Source organism: Tursiops truncatus, chromosome 13 (assembly GCF_011762595.2).
Source record: "Tursiops truncatus isolate mTurTru1 chromosome 13, mTurTru1.mat.Y, whole genome shotgun sequence".
NCBI lineage: Eukaryota > Metazoa > Chordata > Mammalia > Artiodactyla > Delphinidae > Tursiops > Tursiops truncatus.
The window spans coordinates 81,273,262-81,301,050 of NC_047046.1; the positions used below are offsets into that span (position 1 = coordinate 81,273,262).

At 34.6% G+C, this 27,789-nt stretch overlaps 1 protein-coding gene and 1 pseudogene across 11 annotated transcripts in view; one reads left to right on the forward strand and one right to left on the reverse strand.

The window, feature by feature from the left end:
- Positions 1 to 27,789, reverse strand: part of RTTN (rotatin) — a 142,883-nt gene that overhangs the window by 57,495 nt on the left and 57,599 nt on the right. For 8 of the 11 annotated variants that reach the window (XM_019937200.3, XM_073790813.1, XM_019937201.3 and 5 more), the window contains 6 exons: positions 20,835 to 20,989; positions 19,431 to 19,650; positions 12,868 to 12,996; positions 12,293 to 12,403; positions 10,440 to 10,598; positions 9,154 to 9,225 (listed from right to left, as the gene is read on the reverse strand). In XM_019937200.3, coding sequence (XP_019792759.1) covers positions 9,154 to 9,225; positions 10,440 to 10,598; positions 12,293 to 12,403; positions 12,868 to 12,996; positions 19,431 to 19,650; positions 20,835 to 20,989 — 846 coding nt within the window. The remainder of the gene's footprint in view (positions 1 to 9,153; positions 9,226 to 10,439; positions 10,599 to 12,292; positions 12,404 to 12,867; positions 12,997 to 19,430; positions 19,651 to 20,834; positions 20,990 to 27,789) is intronic. The other 3 variants (XM_033837835.2, XM_073790814.1, XM_033837837.2) reach the window with 3 other exon arrangements.
- Positions 1,238 to 1,503, forward strand: LOC109550299 (small ribosomal subunit protein uS14-like; annotated as a pseudogene).

Genomic DNA, 27,789 nt, shown 5'->3' on the forward strand with positions numbered 1-27,789 from the left:
ATTAAAGCCCCCATTATATTGATTCCAGGAAGGACCAACAACCAAGAGGAGAATTAAAAATAATTCAGCAAAGGTTACTAGCTTAATTGCAGCTGTGTAACATACCCCAATAAATCAATAAAATAAAATTATTAAACAAAGTACCACAAACACTATTTTTTAATTTATTTCATAATAATACTAAGAATAATTTTCAAATATTTTATTATACATATTATATAAAATTATTCAAAATTTTTTCTTGTGCAAAATTGTGTCTATATAATTGTTTCCTGGATGAGTTAACAGCCACAGTCCAAATTAACAAAGGTTTAGCCAAAATTACATGAAGGAATGTAAACTGTATAAATGCTGAAAACAAGTTTCTCAAGAGTTCTTAAATCTGCTGATTCTTTATTCGGTAAAGGCCCACTGAGGCTGATGGTTTCACCACGTGCTAGAAGGAGAAGTGTTACAAACCCACTGTCTTCTAAAATCCATCTTTTCTTTAGTTATAAATATTTTCAAAGTGAGAAATTACACACGTAAATATGATGCAGAACTATAGTAGTTATTCTATAAATATGTATAATTATCATGGTAATTATCATGGTATATAATTGACATAATATTCACCCTTTAATTAATATATTTTAAAAATTCATTTTTTTCTCTAGTTCTTACTAATATAAAAAGAAAAAAGATTTAGAAAATAAAGATAACAAAAGAAGTCATAAAAGACATAAATTTAAATCAACCTAGTAAAGTTTAGAACCTGACTTTTTTTCTTCGCCTATAAGTCACAGTGAAAATTATTTGGCCTACCAAGATTGAAAAAGTTAAACTAATTCTGATACGAACAAAAAAATTAATATCCCAGAATTTAAAGACCAGGAGATAGAAAAGATAAGGAGCAGAATATTAATTCAAGAGGCCTAATATAAGACTCATATAATTTCTAGAAAAATAAAGAAAAAGGAAAAGTCATTTTTAAAATAAATACATATGAAAAAAATTTGTCAGAGCCAAAAGAAATAGAACATCTATGTCTCCAAATTAAGGAGCTTAATAAATATCAAGCAAGAGAAATGAAAAAAAGACACAGAATCATAAAATTCTAGAACATTAAAGACAAAGTGAAGATAGTAAAAGAAAAAGTCATCCATAAAGAGGTAAAAAGAATCAGATGGAAAAATTCTGAAGAGTGCCGGCATGTGCTCCCTCTTTCGTTTTGCCTTGTTGCAGCCGAGAAAGCAACATGGGTCACCAGCAGCTCTACAGGAGCCATCCGAGAAAATTCGGCCAGGGTTCTCACTCTTGCTGCGTTTGCTTAAATCGGCACAGTCTGATCCAGAAATATGGCCTCAATAAATGCTGCCAGTGTTTCCCAGTATGCGAAGGACATCGGCTTCATTAAGTTGAACTAAGTGTGAACTTCTTGAATGGGTCATCAAGCATATCTACTTTCCTCAGAAACAATACTAACTCTCTGTATATAAATAAAAATGTTAAAACTTAAAAAAAAAAAAGAATCAGATGGGTATCCAACTTCTCATCCGTAGCACGAGATGTTAGAAGACAGTGGAGCAAAATTCTTATGAGGAATGATTTCAGCCTAATACCTGGTAGCCCAAACTATCAATCCAGTGCAATTTAAATACATTTTCAAACAAACAAGAACTCAGAAGTTTGTCACTCATGCATTTGTTTTTAGGTAGGAATACAATTATTTTGAGGATGATTACTAGGAAAGGGGATTCTAACTGAAGAGAAAGGATGATTAAGAGCTTAGAAAAACTTGAGCTATGATATGGACTCACAATGCAAGAAAAAAAATTAACAGAAACTCCAAGGGCAAAAAAATCACCCAACGCCCAAATCAAGTTTTTAAATCTCACACACACACACACACACACACACACACACACACACACACACACACACAAACAAACACCAGGAAAGTTTTCCTCTGAGTGCCAGAGGGGTCATAGCCCTGGAAGCATAGATAAGGAAGTGTAACAACAGCCCAACAAATAATGGCTCTGTAGCAAATTACTGGTTTTCACTTTTTAGAATCAACTTATAGATATAAGGAGGCTGTAGAAGAGAATCTAACCATAATCAGCCTTCACAAAGTAAAAGTGGAGATGAAACTGGCAAAGATTGGCAGTAGAAGTGGGGGACAAGATACCGGTAAAAGGAACAACTTAGCCACATCTTAACTTCTAAATGGGGGCGGGCAAGAGATATGACCCATAGGTAAGGAGACCAGAAACAGCAGGGGTGACCAGGGGAGAAACTAAGACCACTAACAGAACTATATTGGCAGGACATTGTTTAAGTGAGCTAAATCCTATGTATTGACACAGTAAAGGAACAAACATACTCTATTACTGCAAACACACTATTTAGAGACAGGAAGGTAACTACCTGAAGAATTAAAATCAGTAGGAGGTAAAGCTGTCTCTGTGAATGAAGAGGGTAAAGAATTTCAGTATAAGCTCTATTAGCTTTTTTAACCATATATATTCATTACTTGAAAAAAATAATTTCTTCTAAAAATTTAAACATTTCACTCAAAATATTTTTAAATTTCTCAAACGAAACCAGATGATCTGGAATAGGTACATATTACATAACCATTATTTATTTTTTATTTGATTTATTTTAGCTAAGCATTTAGCCTGAATCCCCAATCTCCACGTGCCAGAGCTTCCTAGTAGCAATGGCACATTATCAACAGAGCTTTAATCACAGCAGTGAAGCCAAGTCCAGCATAAGCGCAAAAGATGGTGTGGCTCAGGCTTTCCACACATGACTAATGTACAAGGGCCAGAACAATGAAGCCTTTCACGCATGTACTAGGCTTCGCTCCATAGATTCATCAGTAATTGATGGGGCTGTCTTCTGGTAAAGTGGGGAAATCAGCACAGTCTAATTGCTCTGTCTCAGGACATCTATATCCTTACCAGCCTTGCCCTCAGGTGAGCGCTCGGGCTGCCAGATCATCTGCAAAATTGCCAGGGAGAGCTGAGAAGGGCAGTATGCAAAGAAAGAAAACTCTTCAAATCACCAAGAGCCATAACAAATAAGTTTGCAAAGAAAACAGCAATTATGTCATAGAATACTCCGATTAATTTGAAAATATTGATCTCAAGGATGCAAGAAGCTACAATATTACATTTAAGACATTTTACTCCTAGTGTCACAGTACTAACATATCCATTAGCTATGATTCAAAAGGAACTAGAAGCAAAACAAAATTGCATGTAAGAAGAATGGAGAATATTTTCAAGAAGAAAAAGGAATTATTTTGATACATAACAAATTTTTAAAATGCTATAATGTAATGCAGAGATTGAAAAAAATGACCCTAGTTACATAAGAAATCCCTAACTGCATATAAATTATGAATATAGTTAAAATGGTATTGTTTCTCTGACACCAAGTACTTAGCATTTTGTGAAATCAATACTCATAATGATCCATGATGAACACATTAGAAGATGAAAAATATGCATTGATAATTATAACATCAAATATGAAAACGATACATACTACAACTATAAATGAGTCGGCCATCCCTCTACAACACATATAAACACATATGCAGACAGTCTAGCTATGTCCACTGAGAGTGTATAGAAGCAAAGACCCCTCCCTCGGAGCAACGAGCATATCTAGAACTCATTTCTATATACATTCTCCATTGAAAGAAATCAGGGCTCTTTGAGCAAATATCTGATTCCAGGGTGGCGCTGGGAAAGTCAAGAACATCTTGCTATGCCAGGAAGTAAACAAGTACTCAAAGGTTGATAAAGACATGTTAAAAGGATATAGGAGTCTTTGTGAAGGAAGTCCTCCTAGCCAAATCTGAAACAATCTGAACATCTAAATAAATAATGATAGAAAGAGATCATAATCCATGAAACATACTAAGACTCCTTGAGTCCATACTGGTGTAAATAAATAAGTGAATAAATAAATAAGAAAGGAAGGCTCTTCCTTACAGTAAAATGTAATTAATGTGGAAGAAATAATGGAATTAGAAAATCATCATTTGGCAACCATTCTGTAATAACTGCTTCAGACAAGAATCACAAATGGAAGTTAAAACTAATAAAAGTTGATGAGAAATAGATATTTTACAGTCTCAAAGCACCTCCTGGCAAAAGGAAAAATTTTAAGTCCACAATGGAGAAAACAGACCAACTCTACCTTAACCAAGTAAGCAAGGTTAATATCACCAGCAATGGGACAAAGAGAGAGCCTATCTGCTGATATAATATAATAAGAAGCACAGAGCACTTCTGTGGCTTTTCTGCCAAAAATGCATAACCTGAATCAAATTCTGAGGAAACAGACAAACCTAATTAAAGAATATTACAAAAACTAAATAGGCTATGCTCTTCAAAAATGCCAAGGTCATAAATGTTAAAGATTTAGGAACTATTTTAGATGAAAGAAACTAAATAGACATGACAGCTATATGCAACATGTATTCCTAGATTGGATCCTAGATCCTGACTGTCTTCTTTTTGTTTGTTTTCTATGAAGGACAGTAGTGGGACAATTGGAAAAATTTGAATACTTTCCACATTTTGATAATTATTATAGTGATTCTGTAAGAGAATGTCCTTGTTTTTAGGAAACTCACAATTAACTATTTAGGGAAAATAGAAGTATATGTCTGCAACTCTCAAATAGTTCAGAAAAAAGACACTAGGTAGAGTTAAAGCAAATATGGTAAAATTATAACATTTGGGGAATCTGGGTGAAGGGGATATAAAAACTGCTATACTGTTTCTGCAACTTGCATTTAAGTCTAATTTTTTTTCAAAATAAAATTTAAAAAATAAAATAAATGTGCCAACTCCTCTCACAAACATGGAAAGGAATGAAAGCATTAACAAGTGTATTTACACCACAAACTGACATCTCATTATATTACTTAAGTGCATGAAATTACCTTTACATTTAAATCTGTGACACCATTTTCAAGGGAAAGAACAACTTTAATATTGTAAAAAGTACACATAAGCTACCATGAGCATATATAAAACACTGTAGTAATGTTCTCTTGGTAGAACACTGTCCTCCCCCCACAGGCCATAAGCCCCAGAGCACTAAGTCAGATCATCTGTGAATCCCCAACATTTAAATACTCAACAAACATTTAGAGAAATGAACTGAAACAAACTACACAGATAATCCCTATCTAACAGATTTCTTGTTATAATCAACTCTAAGATTCCATTCTGGTTGTTAAAGTTGCTGGGATATGGATTTGTGACATTAGTTCTCAAACTAAACCCAGAAACAGAATCGTCCACATCCAGGAATACTAAATCCAAGTCAGACTCTAGGAAACCAGTTTACAAGACACTGCACAGCTGGGAACACAACATAGTTGAGGGTCCCTTGGACACTAATTCTGTTTTCCCTCCCTAAGAGAGGAATGTAGCCTTGAACAAAGAAAGGCCATTATTATAAACGCTGCTGTTAAAAAACAGAATAGAAAAGGTCTGTGATGCCCCGAGGACCGACGCACCAGGAACGGGGCCCTATGAGGGCTGCTGGGCTCCCCGGGAAGCTGCGCTGAGAGGCTCTTTACCTGTTCCTACTCCTCGTGACCGCCCACTCCCAGTGCGCTTCTGTATCCAAGGAAATCCAAATGGGAATTTCACTACAAAAAGTAAGACCTGATTTTCAACTTTATTTACTTAGCAACATCAAGAAGACTAATGGGATAAATGGAATGATTTGCACATCTCTACGCATTAGCAAAGACGGATAGAGGACCACTCTCTGTGGATGGGGCTGGGAGAAACATTTTTTTTTAATATTCAAAACATGGTCCTGAAATACACATTCCACCTAGGAAGATTAAGTTAAATAGTAAGAAATATGCAAGGCAGTAAAGGTATATATGAGAAGAACCTAATTTAATGGTATAGACATTAAATGCTAGTATCTTTCAGAGAAGAGGAAGATTAAGATGGATTGTAGCAGTTGGTGAAAGTATTTTTTTAAAAATACTTTCTTTAAATTAAAAAAAGTTTTATTGTACAACACACGGGATATAGCCAATATTTTATAATAACTATAAATGTAATATAAGCTCTAAAAACTGTGGATTACTATGTTGTACATCTGAAACTTATATTGTATATCAACTATACCTCAATTTAAAAAAAGAAAAAATAGTTTGCAAATGAAGTAAACATTATCCAAAAGCCCCTTGAAAACACTGCTAAATTTTGGTAGCCTTATAAATAGACTAAGAAAAAGAAAAATTATAAGCTAAATCTTAAAACTTAAGGAAGAACTAAATTTTTATAAAATTTATAACTTTAATAAATTAAATATTCCTTTCAAACCCCCCCAAAATGTTTTAAGTGACTTATGCCTTACCTTGTTCCAGAAAAGATTTAAGCCCTATTACAAGGAAAGGTAAATTATAACATGAAAAGTACACCAGAAATGAAAGAAAAACAAAAGGTATGTAAACAGTGGAACCAGCTAAAAAGTATCTACCACATTTGATAAGAGAGCACTAAACTTTACTTAACAACAAAAGGAAACCCGGCCAGTTATATAACTCACAATTTATTTATGCAAATGATTCCCACTCAGAAGTACAATTTCAATAGTAACATGAAATAGAAATCTAGACCTGCTGTGTGGGGAAAGAATTGGGACAGAGGTAATAATCTTAAAGCAAACACTGCAGAACACCCAGTGGAACAAGAGTGTAAAGGGCATCAACTCAGACTTCAGGCACCAAGACAAAGTGCAAAGCAGTAAAAGCAGTTCTCTTTGTAAAATATTATTAATCAAATATCTACCTCAACCAAAATAAAATATTTACAAAGCTTCTATATACTAGTGCTACTTCCTGCTCTATCCTCCCAAACACTGCAAAACGTACACCAAGGCAAGTAAATGAAACATCTTATTGAATAAGATTATTACTCATCGTTCTACCAAAGACAGTTTTAATTTTAAATTACTGAAAAAGTAGCACCTTCTTTCTGGCTGTAGTAAACTGGCAAAGGTCACAACTTCTTGGAGATTATAAAATTCCATTATCTAGGCTTCCCTGGTGGCGCAGTGGTTGAGAGTCCGCCTGCCGATGCAGGGGACACGGGTTCGTGCCCCGGTCCGGGAAGATCCCACATGCCGCAGAGCGGCTGGGCCCATGAGCCATGGCCGCTGAGCCTGCGCGTCCGGAGCCTGTGCTCCGCAACGGGAGAGGCCACAACAGTGAGAGGCCCACGTACCGCAAAAAAAAAAAAAATTCCGTTATCTATATTTGAAGAATATCTTTCTCCCTTACTAGAGCAGCTGTTTCCACTTTGGGATTTAAAGTACCACTAAACTTTTTAAAAATTGGGGGACATATACTAGATTACCAACTATTTTATACTACCAAGTGAGGACACTTAAAAAATAATAACCAAAAACAAATTTAAAAAAGAGAGGAAGAAAATGTGAGTTTACTAAAAATACACACAAAAAAGACTGATTCTCCTAATTTTGCTTAAGACTAGTAGAAGTTTCATCATCAAGTACTATTTTGGATTAGAGTAGCTCTCAAATATTTTTGATTATGGCCAACATAGGTGAAGCAAAAGACTCTAAAAGCGTACTTAAACCACTGTTTTCAACTTTTTTAGTAGAAAATTAATTCTGTGATGAAGAACTGGAAAATAACAAAATCAAAAAGCTGCACTAAGCATGTCACCAGTAGCAAAAAGGAGCTGTATACTACTTAACTTACTAGAAAAAAAAGTGAACTTCAACACATGGTTTTATATTATAATGTCCCAAGAGCTTTAATAGAACCCAGAAAACTTATCACTCTTGCCTTTATATTTATTTCAATAATTTAAAAAAACTCACTGGCAGTACATCACAAAGGTTATAGTATACAAATGTCACTAGTTTAACAATGGGAGTAGAGATCATTTGCATTTGAGCCAAAAATAACATTTTTAAATGTAGTTATTGGATAACAGGCATCAAAACCACTACACTGTTAATATAAATATTAATCCTGTGTAGTCTTTTCTAATTTGTCTCCTATGGTTTTATTACAACACAGACTGTGAATAACAACCATCATCAGAAGGCACGTTAAACAAATTAAAGGAGCCAGTGGACAAGCAGCCTGGGATTTTCAATAATTGGCAGCATTAAACTGGGTTTGCAAAGTTTGGAAAAGTGAAGCTTCCAAGGGTTAAATGAGATCCAGGCCTTAACGACCACCAGGATTCAGGCTCTAGGTGACTGCCCCAAAAGCTGCCCTCACTACAGCTCAACTAGATTCAGTAACTCCTCCAAATATATTCTAACGAAAACTTAAAAAGAAACCTTAGATCTTATCTAAGATCCTGGGGGATGAGATGCAACAGTGTGATAAATATGCACATATAGGATGAGGACATATGGATAAAGACATGGGTAGAAAAAAAGTATGTCTCATTTGCCCCAGGTGAGCACTTTTCTATCCTCCAAATCACCTAAAAAGCAGTAGGCTATAAAAAAAGGTTAGGTAAAACTATCTACTGACTTGTCGTTCAGAACATGATACAAAAAATTAATCTAATAGAAAGCAAAGAAAGATAAATTATGACTCAGTGTACTTACCCAGAAAAGAAAAAAAGAAGTTAACATCAATGCATATTTAACTACAAACAAATTTGTTTATTATTATTAAATTAGAGAGACAATAAGGTGAGTGCGAAAGAGAAACTGCCTGGACTGAAAGCAAAAGGGTGTGATTTAGGGCCAACTACTTAAACCTGCTGTGCTAAATTTTCTTAATCTAAAAAATGAGGATAATAATGGTTCATAACTCAAACCATTACACAAGCTGATATTTGTTATGTTTCTAGACGAGTGCCTAGTACATAGTAAACATGTCAGTGATTATTATTTCTGTTTAAAATTATTTTTAACACCACAGAGAAGAATTTGTAAATCTGATCAAGCATTAAAAAAAGTCTATATTCTCTTTCAAGAGGTCCTGTTGGCTTGTATAAAGTTTCATCAGTAAGGAAATATATACATATATAAAATATATATATATATATATATATATATGCTGAAACTTTATCATCACTTAATCTCAAATATCTACTAGGTTGATAATTGTTTAAAGTCACCTACCTGCCAAGTATAACCCTTTATGATTTCTGAAGGCATTGGAATTACAAGGAGATTTTGAAAAATAAATGCAGCCTGAAATTAAAGGAAAAAAATGTCAATACTGCCATCTTGTTGTCATGTCTGAAATAACCAATATAGTGTTATTTAATAACAAAAAAGCATATCCCTGGTCAGCTGCACATGCTGAGAGGTCATTATGAGAACTCCCCACTGCCCTTCCTGTTAGGTGATGACATAGTAGTGGGGGAAACTACTTCACCAGCAAAGATATTTTTTCCTATTTCAGAATTTTGTCTTTCCAGAAAATGATCTGTAAACCATAAACTGTTCTGGTAGTATTTAAGAAATCTACTTCATGTTTCTATTATCCTCCTACAGATCATATACACACACCTTTCTCCCCATCTCTTTCTTCCTCTCTCATACAAGCTCCTCCCAATAAAAAACTGCTAACTAGAAATACAAACCACAAACGTCCAACTTAACCTCCTAGGTCCTGAAGATGGTCAAATTAAAAAATCATACTAATTATGAACACTGATTATCTATTTAGTGAAAGATCATAACGGGAGAATAACCAGAGTAACAGAGGGGATCCAAAGGGAGTGAAATTTTCAACCACCTTAACTGGAAGCCAGTAGACAGTCTTTAAAGTTGGTCAATCAAGAGGAAGCTACAAGTTTAAGCATTATTATTAAAAAAAAAACAAATAATAAGAAAACTACAGCCTTTGGATTTTGAAACTGGAAATTGGCTAATGGTGGGCCCAGGAGCTGCTGTTTTCTTTACAAGCTTCTAAGCATTATTCGATTACTGTTCTTAAAATGGTCTGCATCAATCATCACTTTGATAAAAGCAGCGGTAAAGAAAATAACAAACTATTTAGAAAGAATTAAAATAGCATTTACTTTTCCTCTTACATGTTATATAATAAATACTACAGAGTATTTTGACAGCCCCTTATCTTAAGTAAAGCTTTATAAACTTACACACTGAGATCATATAAAAGTAATTTCCTGTGAACTACTTTTCAATGTGTAATAAAATAGAAGAGTCCATTTAAAATGCACTGAATTCTGCTTTGATCTTTCAGAGTAAAGGACTCCTGTTCTGACTGTGAATCAATACCATTTTGTTCTCTATAACCATTTCATTTCAGTTGTTCGCAGGTCAGAGAGACAACGGTCAGTGGTGAGCCCACAGTGTTGAACAGGGAGTATGGTTCCTAAGAACTACCACAACAGGTCTCTGAGGGAAAACGGGTGGGGCTAAACAGACAGGCCTACCTCCCGGCGTACCATGCTACACTCCGACTGGTCCAGAAGAATGTTCACCACGGTTCCCCAGAGCCCACCAGAAATGTTTTGACAACTGTTTGCTAAGGCCACACAGCCAGTTTCAAGGGTAGTCAGTGCCGATCCTAATCCCAGTGAAGTGAACCTCACCTGTTCAAATTAGAGAAAACGTTGTGAAACCAAAGAACCCGATTTCACAACATGAATTCTCAATTTTTCTGGTACATAAAATATCACATTTTTATGACACTGTCTTGACGATCCTAAATTATAAGATACTTAAAGAATACTGTCCTATAAGTTTATGAGCGAATAAAACTCCTATTCCATGATTTAGGAAAAGTAATAATATAGGTTATAGAAGCTAAATAAAAGCAAATGTCACAAAAAGTCAAAACCAGCTATAAGACAGACTAAAAATTATAGTTCAAAAGTCTTTTTCTAGGGAAAGCATAGGGTGCCTACGTATCTTTCATGAACATGATTCTTGTTTATTTCTCATTTTTAAGAGGATACTATTATTTTGTTCTACCTTCCTTAATTTTTCAGTGTTTCTTTCAAACAAATGGTTTTAACTTCTTTGAAACTTCTTTTCAAACAGAAGTAATTGAATTATCTTTTTAAAAGGTACTTAGTATTTTCCCCAAAATTCTTTTAAAAGAAAAATGTTTCAAAAGAGATTGACATGGTGTAACGTTTGCCATAGTACCCCCACTGCTCAAGCTACGTATCGGGTGAACCTGTGAATTTTGATTTCAGAACAGAGTTTCACTGATAACCACAGGGTAACAAACAGCAATGCAGTCATAAGGCAGTCAAGCACCAAGTCCAAGTTCAATGTGGCTCGAGAATGTATCTCTAGCTGTTAACAGCACTATATTATATACACAAAAATTTGCTAAGAGGGTAGATTTTATGGTAATTGTTCTAATCACAAAAACAAGCAGTAAGAGGACAGAAGAAACTTCTGTAGGTGAAGGATATGTTTACGGCATTGAATCTGGTGATGTATATTTCAGGGCTGTATACTTATCTCCAAATTCATGAAGTTGTACACATTAAATAGGTACAGCTTTTTGTATGTCAATCATATCTCAATAAAGTGGTTTAAAAAAATCAAATCAGTAGACAAATGGCTAAAACTGGAAAATTCATTAATATAAAACGCTGCACTGTAATGATACTATTCTATTACATGACACTCAAAAGTCACTTGGCTGCTATCCTTCTAAACTGTTTAAAAATGGCTGGACTTCTCCAATAATATTTTGCTGTTCTTTATAAAACGGATAGATTCTATAATAGTTCCTTTCTTACTATTTTTAATCTGTACTCTGAATCTGACTGAATAGGGGGTACCATGAACTGAATAATGTACCCCCAAAATTCATATGTTGAAGCCCTAACTCCTAATGTATTTGAGGAGAGGGCTTTTAGAAGATAATTAAGGTTAAATGAGACCATGAGGATTGGGTCCTAATCTGATAGGATTGGTGGCCTTATAAGAAGAGAAGGAGAGAAAAGGTCATATGAGCATGCAATGAAAAGGGAACCATCTGAAAGCCAGAAAGAGTCCTCACCAAACTTGACCATGTGGGTGGGCACTTTGATCTTCACATCCAGCCTCCAGACGTGTGAGAAAATAAATTTCTTTGTTCAAGCTACCTAGTCTATGGTGTTTTATTATGCAGCCCAAACTGACCAAGACAGGGGGTAAATATAGCTTAAGGTATAGCACTAAAATAACCTCATTTTGGAAAATATGAACAAGTATATGCATACATGTTTTGTTTCATTTGTTCTTTAATCTACACATAATGGACTCGATTTTCCTTCACACTGACCTCTGGGTCTCGGTCAACCCACAACGGAATCAACCAAGCCAATCCCTGTTGAGTGGTAGCATGTTCTTCACTGTGACTACCCAAAGGCAAGAACCAAAGTGACATCCACTCCTAGAATGAAAAAAAGGGAACAGAAACGCATCAGGTACATTTCTAAGGATAAAACAGAGTTCAAAATAACTGAATTTTTAAAAATCAAAACAAAGTAGAAATATGCTTAAGACTTGGTTTTAATTCATTATTTAGCCAACACAAGGCAAACAACAATCTCAGCTCCTCCTTAAAAAGTTATACATAACAGTTTTTCTTCAGAACAGCTACTTTCCCCATGATTTAGATAAAACATAGTTCTCTAGTGCATGCAGATTTCAATCAAAATAAATTTAAAATAAAATTCAGATTTGTGTAATATACAGCTTCTAAGAAACATCTTTGACAAAAATCATTTTTGTCTCCTAAAAAGACAAGTCAAAAGACATTTTCCTAGAGTAAACATATAGGCTTGAAACGTGTTAGACACAGCACATTCCCTTTCTAGCAACTGTGGGAAGACAGACAGCTTTGAAAGCTCTCACCGAGCTCTGGGCCTGGGCCATCATCTCATGGGATAAGTGAAGCAAGCAGAGAATCGTGCTCTTTGTGACACCTTTTCCCATGAAGGACATAGCATTTCCTCCACGCTCCACATAAAAAGAAGTAATGACCTGAAAAACAAATGCAAACAATTTTGTGGCAGCTTTACTCTTAGTGGCTAAATATATACCTTTCTACTGACTTGTCTGAATTGAATCCTAACCACATAAAGTATATTATAATATTCTTAGTTTATACATTTAAAAGTGGTTAAGAAGGTAAATTTTATGTTATGTGTATTTCACCACAATTAAAACAAACATTCTTAGTTTAAATTGTTTTCCTTTGGAATTTGTACAAAGAATGTGTAGTATCCTCCTAGAAGATTTTGTGATTTAAAATATGCTCGTAACATTCTTCAAATGTTATAGTATCCTTTAAGTAAAAGAGTTTATTTTATAAATACCTTGTTGAAAAGTATACTTAGAAATTGCTAGCTATATAAAACTCTTACTAACTACCAGATTTAGGCTAAGTTTTCTGGAAGTATGGTTTGAATGTAAATGGACATTTACATTTCTAAGCGATCTTAGATTTCTACTCCATATTTAAGCATATATTTATTACTTAAATCATTGCCTGTCAACTTTTTCTCTCCCACCTACCTGAGGGCTTTAACACATTTCCATCAGTAACAACAAAAGAAATGTTTCTTATCTGAAGCTATTATGCCGTTATCTGAGAAGCTGAATCAGAATGAACATGGGGAGTTAGGACACAGCAGTTTGAGAAAAAGTCCTTCCACCTGATTTAGAAAATCCTTTAAAATACGTGACAAACTCTTCTGGAAAATTTCTGTGTAAATCACATATTGTCCCCCATATAGGGGTTCAATAAATATTTGTTGACACTGAATAACAAGCATCATTACAGCTTTCAACTCAAAATAAAAAATTTAAAGTGACAAAAGATCACTTCATAATTCACAAAGTTTTAATAAAAAAAAGAATGGTAACTATATTTAGGTGCCAATACATTATGAAGGAAAAACTTGTGAATCAAAGCAATCAAAACCACATGTTATCTAATACAGCAGAAAGTATTTCAATTCATCCACCCAAGGACTCAATGCTTTTATTCAGCACAGTAAGCCATTTTGTCTTATAACAGAGACTACTTTTTAGTTTGGATTCTTTTTAGCTCATGCAGCAAAGAAGATTACTTAAAAAAAAATGGCATAAATATAAATCACGTTAGGCACAGCTTATTTAACAAAAGCAATTTATTCGTAAGATAACTTGGGGATTTTGACTTAAATTAGAATTTTCATAAACCAAATAACTGTATAGTATGTCTGAAAATGAAACAGTTTGGCCAGGGGTTAACAACTACAGGTGACTGCTACAGGAGCCCTGCTCTACTATTCTTTCTGCCTATGTATATGTTTAAGGTTTTTATAATTAAAAGTTTAAAACTTTAAGGGACTATTTTAGAAGAGATCCAAATGATCAAGTCTTTATTATCTTCCTATATGTCACTGGAGAGAGCTATACTGTCATGGTTTAGGTTCTAGCTTAAAAGGGATAAGTCAAGAACGTTGATATTATCTCCTTTCAACTTACCGTCAGATCCCTGGAATTATACTTCATATATAATTTTTAAGGCTTTATTTATCATAGTTTATTCACCTATCATAATGAATCATGCTTAGTCTAAAAGTCTCATTTCCCAACCACAAAAGGCAAATACTGCATTCAAATTTCACTGTGCAGAAACAAAATATCTAATAATGAATTACAACTCCCATCTGAAAAGGAATCAGCTTTAATTACTGAGAAACTATGAAGCAAATCATTTGGACCAACAATGGCTTGTTTCAATGTCCAGTTACATGAGCATTACTTTATTCTCTAAAAGATCAATTTAGCCAGTAGTAAAATAAAGAAACCTGTTTAGCTAGCTAAGTAAGCAGAAGGACCCAAGTAAGATTTAATAGGACTCCGACACAATTTCTAACAAAAGTGACAGATTTTTTTCATATTATTTTCCTGTCATTTAATGTAAAGACATAAAGATTTTCTTCCCAAGATGTTATATGAAGCATAACATGTACTCCTCTGTTTATACCAAATAAAGATTTGTTATCAGGTTTTCATAACAGTGAAACATTATAAAACAAGCATCACACTTTATAGCTATTCCTTAGCTAATAAACTGTATTGATTTTTATTACCTCAAAGACAACTGAGCTTAAATGACAGTATTGTCTTTTTTCCCCCCGACTTCTTACTGAGAACTAAGCCTTTTTGTTCTCCAATAACATAGAAAGCTCATTTTAATTTCAGGTATTTGAAACACAGGTGTGATCTGAAGTCTCTCCTGTTACACAATTTTACAAACAAAAGTACTTTTGAGGGTTTCTAAATATAAACAATGTAACACTTCTTCAATTACTGCTGTAGTAGGTCCTCACATATCCCTGATCTGAAACAGATAAAAATCACTTAACAGAGGAGATGTGTTCCAAAAGGTTTTTAAATGGAGTATTCATAAATCACATTACAAATAATGCTATAAATTAGGTACTTGTAGACTGAATTATATTAAATGCATTGGAGGAGCTTATTTCTTAAAAAACATTATGGTAAGTTTTTAGCTAATACATCTATTCTAAAAAATTCATATTATTTCTGATCATGGACACCTTGAAGCATGAGATAATTAATTTACTGACAGTTTGCTCTTTTTCAGTATTTACAAGTATTCAAGATTAAAAAATTATTTCATTAAAGTGACTACACTAAAATTCATATTAAATTTTATAGTACAGCTGAGAGTATTTAGAATTTTGAAATATTTTTTAAAAAACAAGATGTACTGTTGGAAACAAATCCTAGATAATATCATCTGAAGCATGATTTACAGCTGAATATATAAACATCACCTAAAGTATAATTTAATAATGAAAATACAAAAATTAAACACACATCATTTACATTCATTTACATCACATTTCCAGTTATTCAAACTTTATTCTAATTTTAAAATCATAGATAAGATACAACTAAATTATTCACTATCTGACCACTATGTACAAATCACTGTCCTAGGCCAGTGGGGAGCTGGGGATAGCGGAAATGGTCCACAGATGATTCTCACAAGCTCACAGTCTAACAGATCAAAGCATAAAGCAAAATAAAAATACAATGTATTAAGTGCCATAATAGTGGCATATATAAACTGCTTGAGGTACATAACCTGTAGAAGAGATCAGTCAGTCAAGTAATACTTACTGGGTGACTATGTGTGAAAGAATAAAAAAAGGCTTACTAAAGGAAGGCAAAGGAACAAGTGAGATCTTCAACTTTGTGTAGAGATTGCCACCCAAAGAGAAAAGAAGCTATATAAAAGAAAGACTTTTTTTTTTTTTTTTTGCGGTACGCGGGCCTCTCACTGTTGCGGCCTCTCCCGTTGCGGAGCACAGGCTCCGGACGCGCAGGCTCAGCGGCCATGGCTCACGGGCCCAGCCGCTCCGCGGCATGTGGGATCTTCCAGGACTGGGGCACGAACCTGTGTCCCTTGCATTGGCAGGCGGACTCTCAACCACTGTGCCACCAGGGAAGCCCAAGAAACAGACTTTTTAAGGATGCTTTTTTATTTAATGAGAAGAACCACATATAACTGAAACTTCAAGAGATGTGGGAAAAATTTTAAACAGAGATAAGACTCAAAATGCTAGATTATAATGAGCCTTATGCACTTGAAAAAGGAGATTGGGAGTGAAAGGTTTCTGTTTTGAAGGATGATCTGGTGGTGGGTAGAGACCAGTGGCAAGTAGAAACGTGCAGCACAAAAAGGAATAGGAAGTTACGGACACGATTTGGTCAAAACATTCCATGTCTAGAAAGCCCATCACTTCTGATCAGTTTATTCATCTTCCAAACCTCTCTCTACACTGCTTCCTACAGGAGCCTTGCCTGAATTCCTAACAGTTAAAGATGCCAACCTCTATAACTGAACCTTTCAAGGCAAGCAATGCTGGCAGACTTGGTCACTAAGCAAACACTGATCCATTTATAGATCTAGACAGTTTATTACTTACATAAAAAGCATAAGCAAGAGTAGGCAAAGGTGCCAGCTCTCAGCGTCCCTTTTACAGGGTGACACTGAAACAAAGGGGCCAGATGACAGCAGTGCAATGGCAGCGCACTCTTGCTGAGGAGCTCAGGCCAAGCTGCAACTGAGCCATCTATAGCCTGCTGCCGTACCCCAAGGGAGCGAGGCAGAAAGCCCGCGAGTGCATCAGAACCCAGGAGGTGATAAAAACAGGCCCGTGACACACTTCCTAAGACAAAGTGAAGTGAATGAGCAACGGCCTTGTAGCAGTTCCTTACAGGCTTCTCATGTTCCAAAAGGATCACAGGAAGTTCTGCCAGAGCTTAGATCAGCCGCACCTAAGCCCTGCCTACGTGGCCCATGTGCAAACACACAAAGCTGCCAGGGTACCGTGGCAAAGCTGTTCTCTTACAGAAACCTATCACTGCTCTATTCACTGCAACATTCTTAAAATATACTGGACTAAATGATGATGAAAACAAGGCATAAAGTTAAGGCCATGATTGGAAGGTGATTAGAGCTAAAAATATATTTTTGAGAAAATTTTTTAAAAAATCAGTGAAATAAGGCTCTACCTTAAAAAGGTAGGAAAAAGCCATAAATTAAACCAAAATAAGAAGGATATAAATATAGGCAGAAATTAATAAAAGAGGGGAAAAAACATTAAAGGGGGATAAACAAAGCCAAAGATTCATTCTTTGAAAAGACTAATAAAACATACAAACCACTAGGAAGGCCAATCAACAAAACTGGAGAGAAGGAAAAATCAATGTCTGAAATGAAATGGGACCTCACTACAGATCTGACAGATATTTTAAAAACAAGATGATGTGATGAACAATTTTAGGGCAATGAATTTGAAAATTCAGATAAAATTCAGTAAAATATAGCTTACTAAGATTGACTCACAAAAAATACGAAATCTGAGCAATTCTAGATCTACTTTAAAAATTTACTTCATCTATAATCTTCCCAAAAAGAAAACTCCAGTCCCAGATTGCTATACTGTCAACTTAACATTTAAGGAAGAAATAACACCAATTCAAGCCAACTATTCCAAAAAGAAAAAAGAGGAAGTTACATAAAGAAAAAGAGAAAATTATATAAGGATGGACTTATTTTGATATTAAAAAACTGACAGAAGTTTTATGAGAAAGAAGATAGATATAGTAATTCTAGAAACTTTTTTTGCCAATGAAAATAGGTAGAATAATTCTAAAAACATTAACAAACTCAATCTGTTTATATATAAAAAGAATAATACATCACAAACTAGTTGAAATTTTTCCAGAAATGTAAGGTTGTTTACCATTTTTAAATCAACCAACGTAATCCATCATCTTATGGAATATAAAAAAAAAACCATATGATTATCTTAAAAGATACAGAAAAAGCAATACACATTTATGATTAAAAAAAATTGTTAGCAAAGTAAGACTAAAAGAAAATGTCCTTAATCTGACTTTTCTTTAAGTAATTGAAAAAAGACTACCACAAATAGCTTACTAAAAGATAAAACATTAAAGGCCTTTCCTTTGAGTTTGGAAGCAAGGACTGCCGGGTACACAATTAACATATAAAAACTGAATATATTTCCATACATCAGCAATAGTTAGAAAATAAAATTTCACAGAAGATATAATATACTCATTTTCAACACAAGTGTACAGTGGCAGTATCTAAAATTGCCCTAAACAGGAAGAAAAGAGAAGCCAAATTGTCCTTCAGCATTGTAGTAGAGAGAATACTACACAAAAATGAAATTAAACTCCACCTACAGGAAGCAAAATGAGTTAACTCTCATAAGCATAATGTTAAAAAGAAATACAATTCCATTTAACAAAATCAAGAGAATGAGAAATTATTGTATATATGGACACATAATTAAGTGGTAAAACCATCAAGAAATGCAAAGAAGTTATTACCGTAAAAATCAAAATAACAACTACCTTCAGAGGAAGAGTAGAGACTGGAGGTGGTTATGACAAAAGCTTCTAGGGTGGTGGCTACTCTCTACGTTAGGATCAGGGTGGTGACATGTGTGTTCATTATGTGATAATCAATGAACTATGTATTTACGTTTTGTGTATTTTCTGCATGTGTTGTATTTTACACCAAAAGGGTTAATAAATGCAAAATAAGTTACCCAAATAAAGGGGCTTAATGAAGTGTAAGGCTTACTTTTCTTGAAAATGGCTTATTCATAAAAGTAATCTTACTTATGTATTTGCTAATAAAAATCATTAACACATTTAACCATTAATGAGCCATAAACACTGAAGAATAATCTACATTAAATATAATAACACATACAGTGCACCTAATATTGTGCCTGGTACACACTGAGCGGTCAGTAAATAGTAAATAGCTATCATTTGGGGGTTTGTAAATAGCTATCATTTAGGGGTTTTATTATTGTTGTTTATAGTTATTGACTATTTTTACTTACTTCGAGGAGACCTGACAAGTACTTCACACAAATTTCTAGTGGCTTTGTGAAAGGAGAGTGTGAGCTCCATCCCGGGAATGCTGTAAGGTGGGCCATCCCCCGTAAGGTCCTCTCGAGGGACGGCAGGCCGTAGAAGCGAGGAGCATCCGTGACTCTCAGACACTGGAGCAGTTTCAGAGCCAGCTGCGTTTGGAAAACGTAAAAAAGTTCCAAGCATTTCCTGTGTATGTAAAGGAGGAAAAAAAATCAACCACGGAACAAACGTAACTGGCTTAATGGGCTTTCTTGGTGGTGGTGGAGGGTTACTAGCAACTTACTGTATCAAAAAAGTATGAACTAGTGGAAATGGCGGGAAATGGCAGAAAATACTCCCTCTTAAAACAAGACTTTTTAAGAAAAACATAGTTAATATACCATCCAGAGTATATGATGTAAAATATAAGTAACAATTACATTGAAAAATGCATAAATGGGTATTATTATTGCCAACCAATAATGAAATTAGAAGTTAACATAGAGTTACCACATGAACCAGCAATTCCAGTCCTAGGTATATACTCAAGAACTGAAAACATATGTCCACACAGAAATTTTCATATGAATGTTCATAACATCACTCTTCACAACAGTGAAAGGTAGAAACAACTCATATGTCCCCCAACAGATGAATGGATAAGCAAAATGTGGCATACCCATACATGGACTATTATTTAGTCACTGTCATCTGCTACAACATGCATGGACCTTGAAAACATGATGTTAAATGAAAACAGCCAGACACAAAAGGTCACATACTGTTTCACTCCATTTATATGAAATGTCCAGAATACACAAATTCATAGAGAAAGAAAGAAGATTAATGGTTACCAGGGGCTTGGGTAAAGGGCAAATGGGGAGAGACTGCTTAATGGGTACAAAGTTTCTTTTGGGGGTAATGGAAATGTTCTGGAATTAAACAGTGATAGTTGTACAACACTGTATATATACCAAAACCCACTCAATTGTACATTTTAAAATGGTTAAAATTGTGAATTTAAAATTTTTAAGTCAGAGCTACAGATATACATTTGAAAATCATCCATGCAAAAATAGTTGTACAGTCATAAAATGGGTATGACTGCTCAGGCAGATGTGTAGAAAATTAAGAGAGAACCAAGAACTAAACCTAGAGACAACAAAATACTGTGTGTGTGTGTGTGTGTGTGTGTGTGTGTGTGTGTGTGTAATTACAATCAGGCTATATCAGAAATTGATCTGAACTAAAAAACAAACCACCACAACTGATTTTTACTGAAGTCTTTTCTCCTCTTAATTTGAAACTAATGAAAAGTACGACCCTTTAGAAATCAAAAGAAAACTAGGTTCTGTGTGAAGTTCCCAGACCTCCAATAATACAAATGGTACCTGTCGGTAAGTGCCACGGAACCGAGCAGCAGGGTGTTGAAGAGAGCGACCAGTTCTTTCTGGAGCTGCTGCCGGACGGCGGTGCGGATGTCATCTGCTTCCTCTCGCGCCTGGGACTCTGTCAGAAGCAGCAGCTCCAATAGTGGGTTTGGACTCTAAAAAATGGAATTTGTAAAACATATATTTACCCTCTAATGGAGCTGTATGCTGTTTCCCATAAAGGTTTTTTTTGCTAATCATGTCCTGGAGTAACTAAGTTATAGCGCCTAAATCGTAGGTTCCTACGGCATTAGTACAGATGTTCTCAACTCAAAAGGTGCTTCATATGTTATCTCAAGAAAAGGAAAGCATATCCATTACAGGAAACTGAGGAAAACAGAGAGAAGCACAATGAGAAAAACAAAAGCCACCCATAATCACACCTCACAGAGGTAGCTGTTATTAGTATGTTGGTACATACTATTCTTTTTATGTGAGTGCAAACAGAATTATAATTCAATATTTTTAACAAAACTGAGATCAAGTGAAAAAATCCACTACTGCGACCATTTTTTTAAACAATGTTATTACCAATATTTCTTCAAACACATTATTTTAGTATCTGATTGTTATTCAGCCATAAGGGTTTACCACAACTACTGGATAATCAGTGATTTCTAAGTTCACTGAGCTGCAGCAGCATGCTCAACTCTGATTACACCCTACGTATGAATTCTAAGCAATGAAATCACTAAATCAAAACATTATAATAGTTTTAATGCTTTCAATGTATACTGCCAAATTGTCCCTGCAAAAAATGTACCAGTACATATGATTAAGGCCCACAGCACCCAAGCCAACGTTGAGTATTATTACTGTTGTAATCTTTGCCAATTTGACAGGCTGATAAACAAAGGAAGCTAGTACTACTTAAATTTCAACCTGTTTTCCAACTTAAAAAAAAATAGCTAAAGGATGTATTAGATGATTTCTAGTAATATTGAGAGAGCAGAAAATGTTACATTAACCAACAGCATTAAAAATAGATGGAATATTTATCTATCATCTATAATGTCATAGGCACTGTGCTAAAAAAAAGAGAGAGAGAAAGAAAATAAGATTTTATTTAACTTTTGAGTTAAACTAGAAGATCTACATTTTCTTATTTTATAGATGGGCAAACAGAGGTTCATGAAGAGTGTAGGTAACTTAACCAAAGTCATATGAATGAGCAGAGCAAGAATTCAACCTCAGGACCATCTTACATCAGAGATAGTTAACATTCCACCCCCGGCATTATGTCACATCAATACTGCATATTACAACGTTCAAAAAGAGATAAAATCAAAATGTAATTACTGTTGTCATGGCATCCTTCACCTAAAGAATTCAATTCAAAAATAACTACATTCTTTTTAAGAAAAAGAAATTTTTTAAATGGGAAGAAAATTCCAAGTTGTTTACATTATGTAGTATGTACAGTATACTTCAACCAGGTACGAAGAATTAAAAATAATCTAATTGAGAGCTTTTGGAAAATACTGAGGAGACATGCTTTACCTTTAACTTTACTATGTTTCACACCTAAGCAGCATTTTTTTTCAGCTTTTCCTTTCATCTTGAACAAGAAGTGTCTCACTTGGTTCAAGTAAAATTACATAAAACATAACTACAATTTCTAAGTTTCATACATGAATAAAATAACTAGACACACATTTAATAAAATCATAAAAATAAATATATATTCTATAGTATTCTTAGCCCCAAATAACCAAAGGCTTACACCCACACTCCCTCTACATCCCATAAATACTGACTAAATGAGCGAGCTGTTTTTAATGCAAACCCCATCTTGGTAAAATGTAATTTTACCATCAGCAATTATTAATTCTGATATACATATAAAAATTAAGTAGAAGCTACTGATTAACATATTAATATATTGAAGCAGTATGTAAACACCTAAAACTAAGACCCTTCCAAAGAATCTCATCCTATTAATAACTTATTTTTGCAGGTAAATTGCTGAGACTTTTTCCCTTTATAACATATCTTGGATTGACATGTTAACGCTAAGATTCAGTGAACCTCAGCAACACCACTTCTAAAATATGGGATTTATTACTATTCCTCAAGTACAAGAGGAAATAGATGTCTCTATTGATGCTTATTGATCTCAAGTACTTAATCATATCTGAAGGTTTTGTCTTTAGATATTAGTATTCAATCCTAATTTTAAACCAACTATGTGGGCCATTATTTCATCAGTGCTGACCTCCAAAAGGCAACAGTTTCTGCAGTGATGGTTCATTATCTTTACCTGCAGAGTTACCACTCATCATATCCAATTTTCCATCCATCAGCAACCTACAATAGTAGGATGGACAACGCCCTCTGTGAACTCTGAGTGCACATGAGCCAGTGGAAGTCTGACAACAGACAGACACGTGCTGTGTAGTTCTGAATGGTCCCCCCGAAAAAGTATGGCCCCACTTCGATAAATTTCTATCAAAAACTCACTCTGAAAAGAAATGCATTCAAATTCAGCACTTCTCAGTTATTTTATATACTAACAAAATATCAATACATTAAAATATAAATTAGTAGTACAAAAAATTCCTTAAGTACATAAAATGCTTGTAATAAATGAAAGTTTTGATAAAACATGTAGACAAAACTTTCACAAGAGAAAGTTTCTGTATCTTCCCTCGGTAAGTTAGCTGATTTTTCTTCATATATCTTTTAGGCATTCTTCTGCTTGATCAGGTATTCATTTCTGTCTAATTTTCTTTTTGCAGTCACTTTTGCACATCTTCATATGTTATGTCCATACATTCAAAACAATTCCTTTGGAAATGCTATTTTACTGACCTTCTTAAGCCATTTTTCATTTATTTTACCCATTTCAGATGATAAACTTAGTAAAAGTCACTTTTTGACTTTCTATTTTCATGCTTCTTTTATTTTGAACATTGGTTGTTACATACGCTTAATAATTTAATCCTCGTAGCATGATATTTAGAGAGTAAACTCTCCTGATAGTGGATGCTTAAGTCCACTTTACTCACCCTTAAAAGTATTACTATTATTTATAACACTAGTGATGATAATATATGACAAGGTAAAAGCTCTCCAAAGACAGCTTTGATACCATACAGTCAAACAAACTAATTATACCAAAAATCCTTTCCTAAAACTGCATTAAAATTACAGTACAATCATCTAGAGTCCTGTAGAAATTTCATTTTAATTTCAAAACTATGAATAAATTATGCAATATGTATCAGCATTCATGACATACTACAAAATTCATAATCGTTTAAATGTAAAGTTTTAACTATCTAGTTATAGTTACACAGTTTAGGTACGTATATTTTAATTTTTCTATTGTTATATACTATTTACAGTCATATGCAAACATTCAACTATTGCACAGATTTTCAAGAAAAGATTCTAAAACTAAAGCCCATCACATATCTGCTATTTTCACAAACCAAAGCAACCACAGCTCCCAGTGTACAAGAACTCTAGCTGAAGAAGGAGATTGTTTTAGGGGTTATTCTTTTTTTAAAATGAGTAAAAAGATCATGAAGTTATAAAAAATTTATAGATCAAAAATCAATTTATCAAAAAACTCATTCAGAGGAAAAGCTTCATGGACATTATTTTAATAATATTTTAATGTCTAATCTATAAAATATTTAAGCAGGCCTAAAAGCTGAAAGAACTATGACAATAGGTTTTCCTGTTCACTTTATTAAAAATATCCAGAAAAAAACTGCCTCTGAATGCTTCCTTAATTTTTTTAATAATTGAAAGATAAGAGAAAATAGAAGTAAATACAGTACTTTGAAATCATCCTTGGGAAAGTAACAGAAGAGCAAACTTTACTGAACAATAAATCTATGTACCCTGGAAGTGCAATCATCTTAATAAGGACTCAAAAATTATAATTTAAGGAAATTAGTATGTTGTCTCTCATTTGTGTTATAAATAATTTTCTCAGTTTATCATGACTTTTTAACTATGCTTAAGGTATTTCTTGCCATACATACAGAAACCAATAAAATTCACATATAAATGCCCTCATACTGGACAAATGTTCTGTCATGTTTCATGAAATGAAAATAGAAGTGAAACAGCCAGAGAGGGCTTCCTTGGTGGCGCAGTGGTTGAGAGTCCACCTGCCGATGCAGAGGACACGGGTTCGTGCCCCGGTCCGGGAAGATCCCACATGCCGCAGAGCGGCTGGGCCCGTGAGCCATGGCCGCTGAGCCTGCGTGTCCGGAGCCTGTGCTCCGCAATGGGAGAGGCCACAACAGTGAGAGGCCCACATACCGCAAAAAAAAAAAAAATAGCCAGAGAAAAATATAAAGAATAAATTTTATTAAGGAAAAATTTGCTATGATAATTTAAAAATGTAGTTCTTCAGAAAAATACAGGCATATCAAAGGAACATAATACAACGTTCAAACAAAGAGTCATGCATATATAGGAAATCAGTTTATGGTTTTAAAAAATGGTGCCAATTCAAATCATGGGTAGACAGGACATGAGAAAATTGCTAACCGTTAAAAAAAATAATCTACATCATAAGAAATTCCAGATGAATAAAGATGTAAACAAAAATAAAACCTTAAGTATCATAAAAGAAAACATGAGAGTGTTTTCTCAAAACTCTGGAAAACAGATCTTTCCAAGAAGACACATAATTTAGAAACTATAAAAAAAACCTATGACTACACAGAAATAACATGGCAGTGAACGAAACAAACAACATAACCTGTCCTCCCACTGCCCACATTCTAGTGGGGTGGGGTGGGGTAGAAAGAAAATGAACAAAGATATTCTGCAAGTGGGAGCGATAAGTACAATGAAGAAACATAAAATAGGATTAAGAAGGCACAGAGAGTCAGGCACGGAGAAATGCTACATTATGATGATAAGGATGACTAACATCTGAACAGAGCACTGACTCAAGTGCAGTAGTCAGCTGTATAGATATCTAGGGGAAGAACATTCCAGCCAGAGAGAAAAAGAAATGCAAAGGGAGCTATGAGTGCGGTGTTTGAAAAACAACCAGAGGCCAATGTGGCTGGAAAAGAAGGAGTGGAGTATAGTGGTAGGAGGGAAGATCAGAAAGATACTCAGAATCAAGCTCAAATAGAGCCTTGTAGCCTATGGAGCTTAATCTGAATGAGAGGAAGCTGGTGGAGGATTTTGAGAACAGGGACATGATGTGACTTAAGTTTAAGATCCCTGTGGCAGCTGTCTTGAGAACCACAGGCAGCATGGGTGGAGGCTGGAAGACCTAACAATAACCTGGGAGAAGGGCGGTGATGGCTCGGCCTAGAGTGATAACGGTCGAGGTAGTGAGAAGTCAGGTTTCACACACACACACACACACACACACACACACACACACACACACACACCTGTAGCACTACACCTAAATGTGGAAATTATGATTGATCATGGAACACAATTTAAGTACTATAAAAGATGAAAAGTAGAAACAACATAACTAACAAAAGCTAGGGGATGAAAGGGGTAGATAAAATAGGAAAATAAGTCCAAAATACAGTAAGGTCAGAAGACTAATGACAAAAAAAAAAAAATTTGCAACTCATATCACAGACAAAGGGCTAATCTCTCTAATTTATGAAGGGCTCCTCTGTTACCAAAAACGAGAGAGAGAGAGAGAGAGAGAGAGAGAGAGCGTGCAAGAGCGAGCGCGAGAGCGTGTTTGAGCACACACGTGCGAGAGAAAACTAAAAACCCAATTGTGGGGCAAAACTAGCAAGGGCATCAAGGGACAATTCACGGAAAACAAAAAAACCCCAATCATGAAAATCATCGTATCATTCAAAATAAGAGTTACCTATTTAAAAAAAAAAAAAACTCAATACAAACACATATACACATGTATCTCTGCAACTTGTAACTGACTCAGCAATTACAGTTTTAGGAATTTATAGTTTCCATTTGTTGTATTTTAACATGTTACAAAATTAAGGTTATGTGCGTTTCTTGTAATTAACTACATAGCTTCCTTAAAGTGATATGTTTACTAGTGAGTTAATAAATGTTTATCGAGAGCTCACTATGTGCAAGGCACTATGGTAGATGCTGGGTATGCAACGGTAAACGAAACGGTCCCTATTTTCACCAATCCACAATAAGGTAGAAAATAATAAACATCTAAACAAGCTTTATACACATATAAACATTCATATACATATTTTTAAAATCTCTAAATACTTTTAAAAGTATTCTCAATTAGAATTTCTAACTTACATTATATTAGCTCCTTGCATCTTTATAGAAAATCACGTCTTTAAATGAGCTTTGCAAATGTATTAACATATAATGAAATATATTTGTTTTATAAGGTCTATTATCTTCTTTTTCAGTTTAGGCCCTTTTTTCTAATTTTAATGTGTTTTTTTCGTGATTGTTTGTGCGAAGGTTTATCTTTACCAGATTAAGTAAATCCATATAGTATTTGCAAAAAAAAAAAAAAATACAGGCCAACAATAAAAAAACAAGCTAGCTTCCTGGGTTCTTGGCAAGTTTCTCAGAACACAGTCAGCTACAAAAAGTAGAGAGTAGTGGGGGGCAAACACAGGTAAACACTACAGTAAACTTACATGAAGCCTGAGCACAGTCTGACGGAGTCCTTCCAACCTCACCTCACTACCCCTCACTGCCCCTCCACATCCCTACTTGAACTCCCCCACTCCAAGATTCTCACTTAATACAGCTGCTGCTGAAAGCTCACATATAGAACAGGTTTCGTTAAACGCCAAGACTGAAGGTTCCATTTAGGCTACGGACTTTTAACTTAAACCTAGTAACAATCACGTCAGGAAGGCATATTGCTAAAAGCCATCTATTACAACATAAGGACTACTTGGCTAAACACGGGCTATGTAAAAATTATACTTTTCCATATTTTCATATACAGTATTAATGA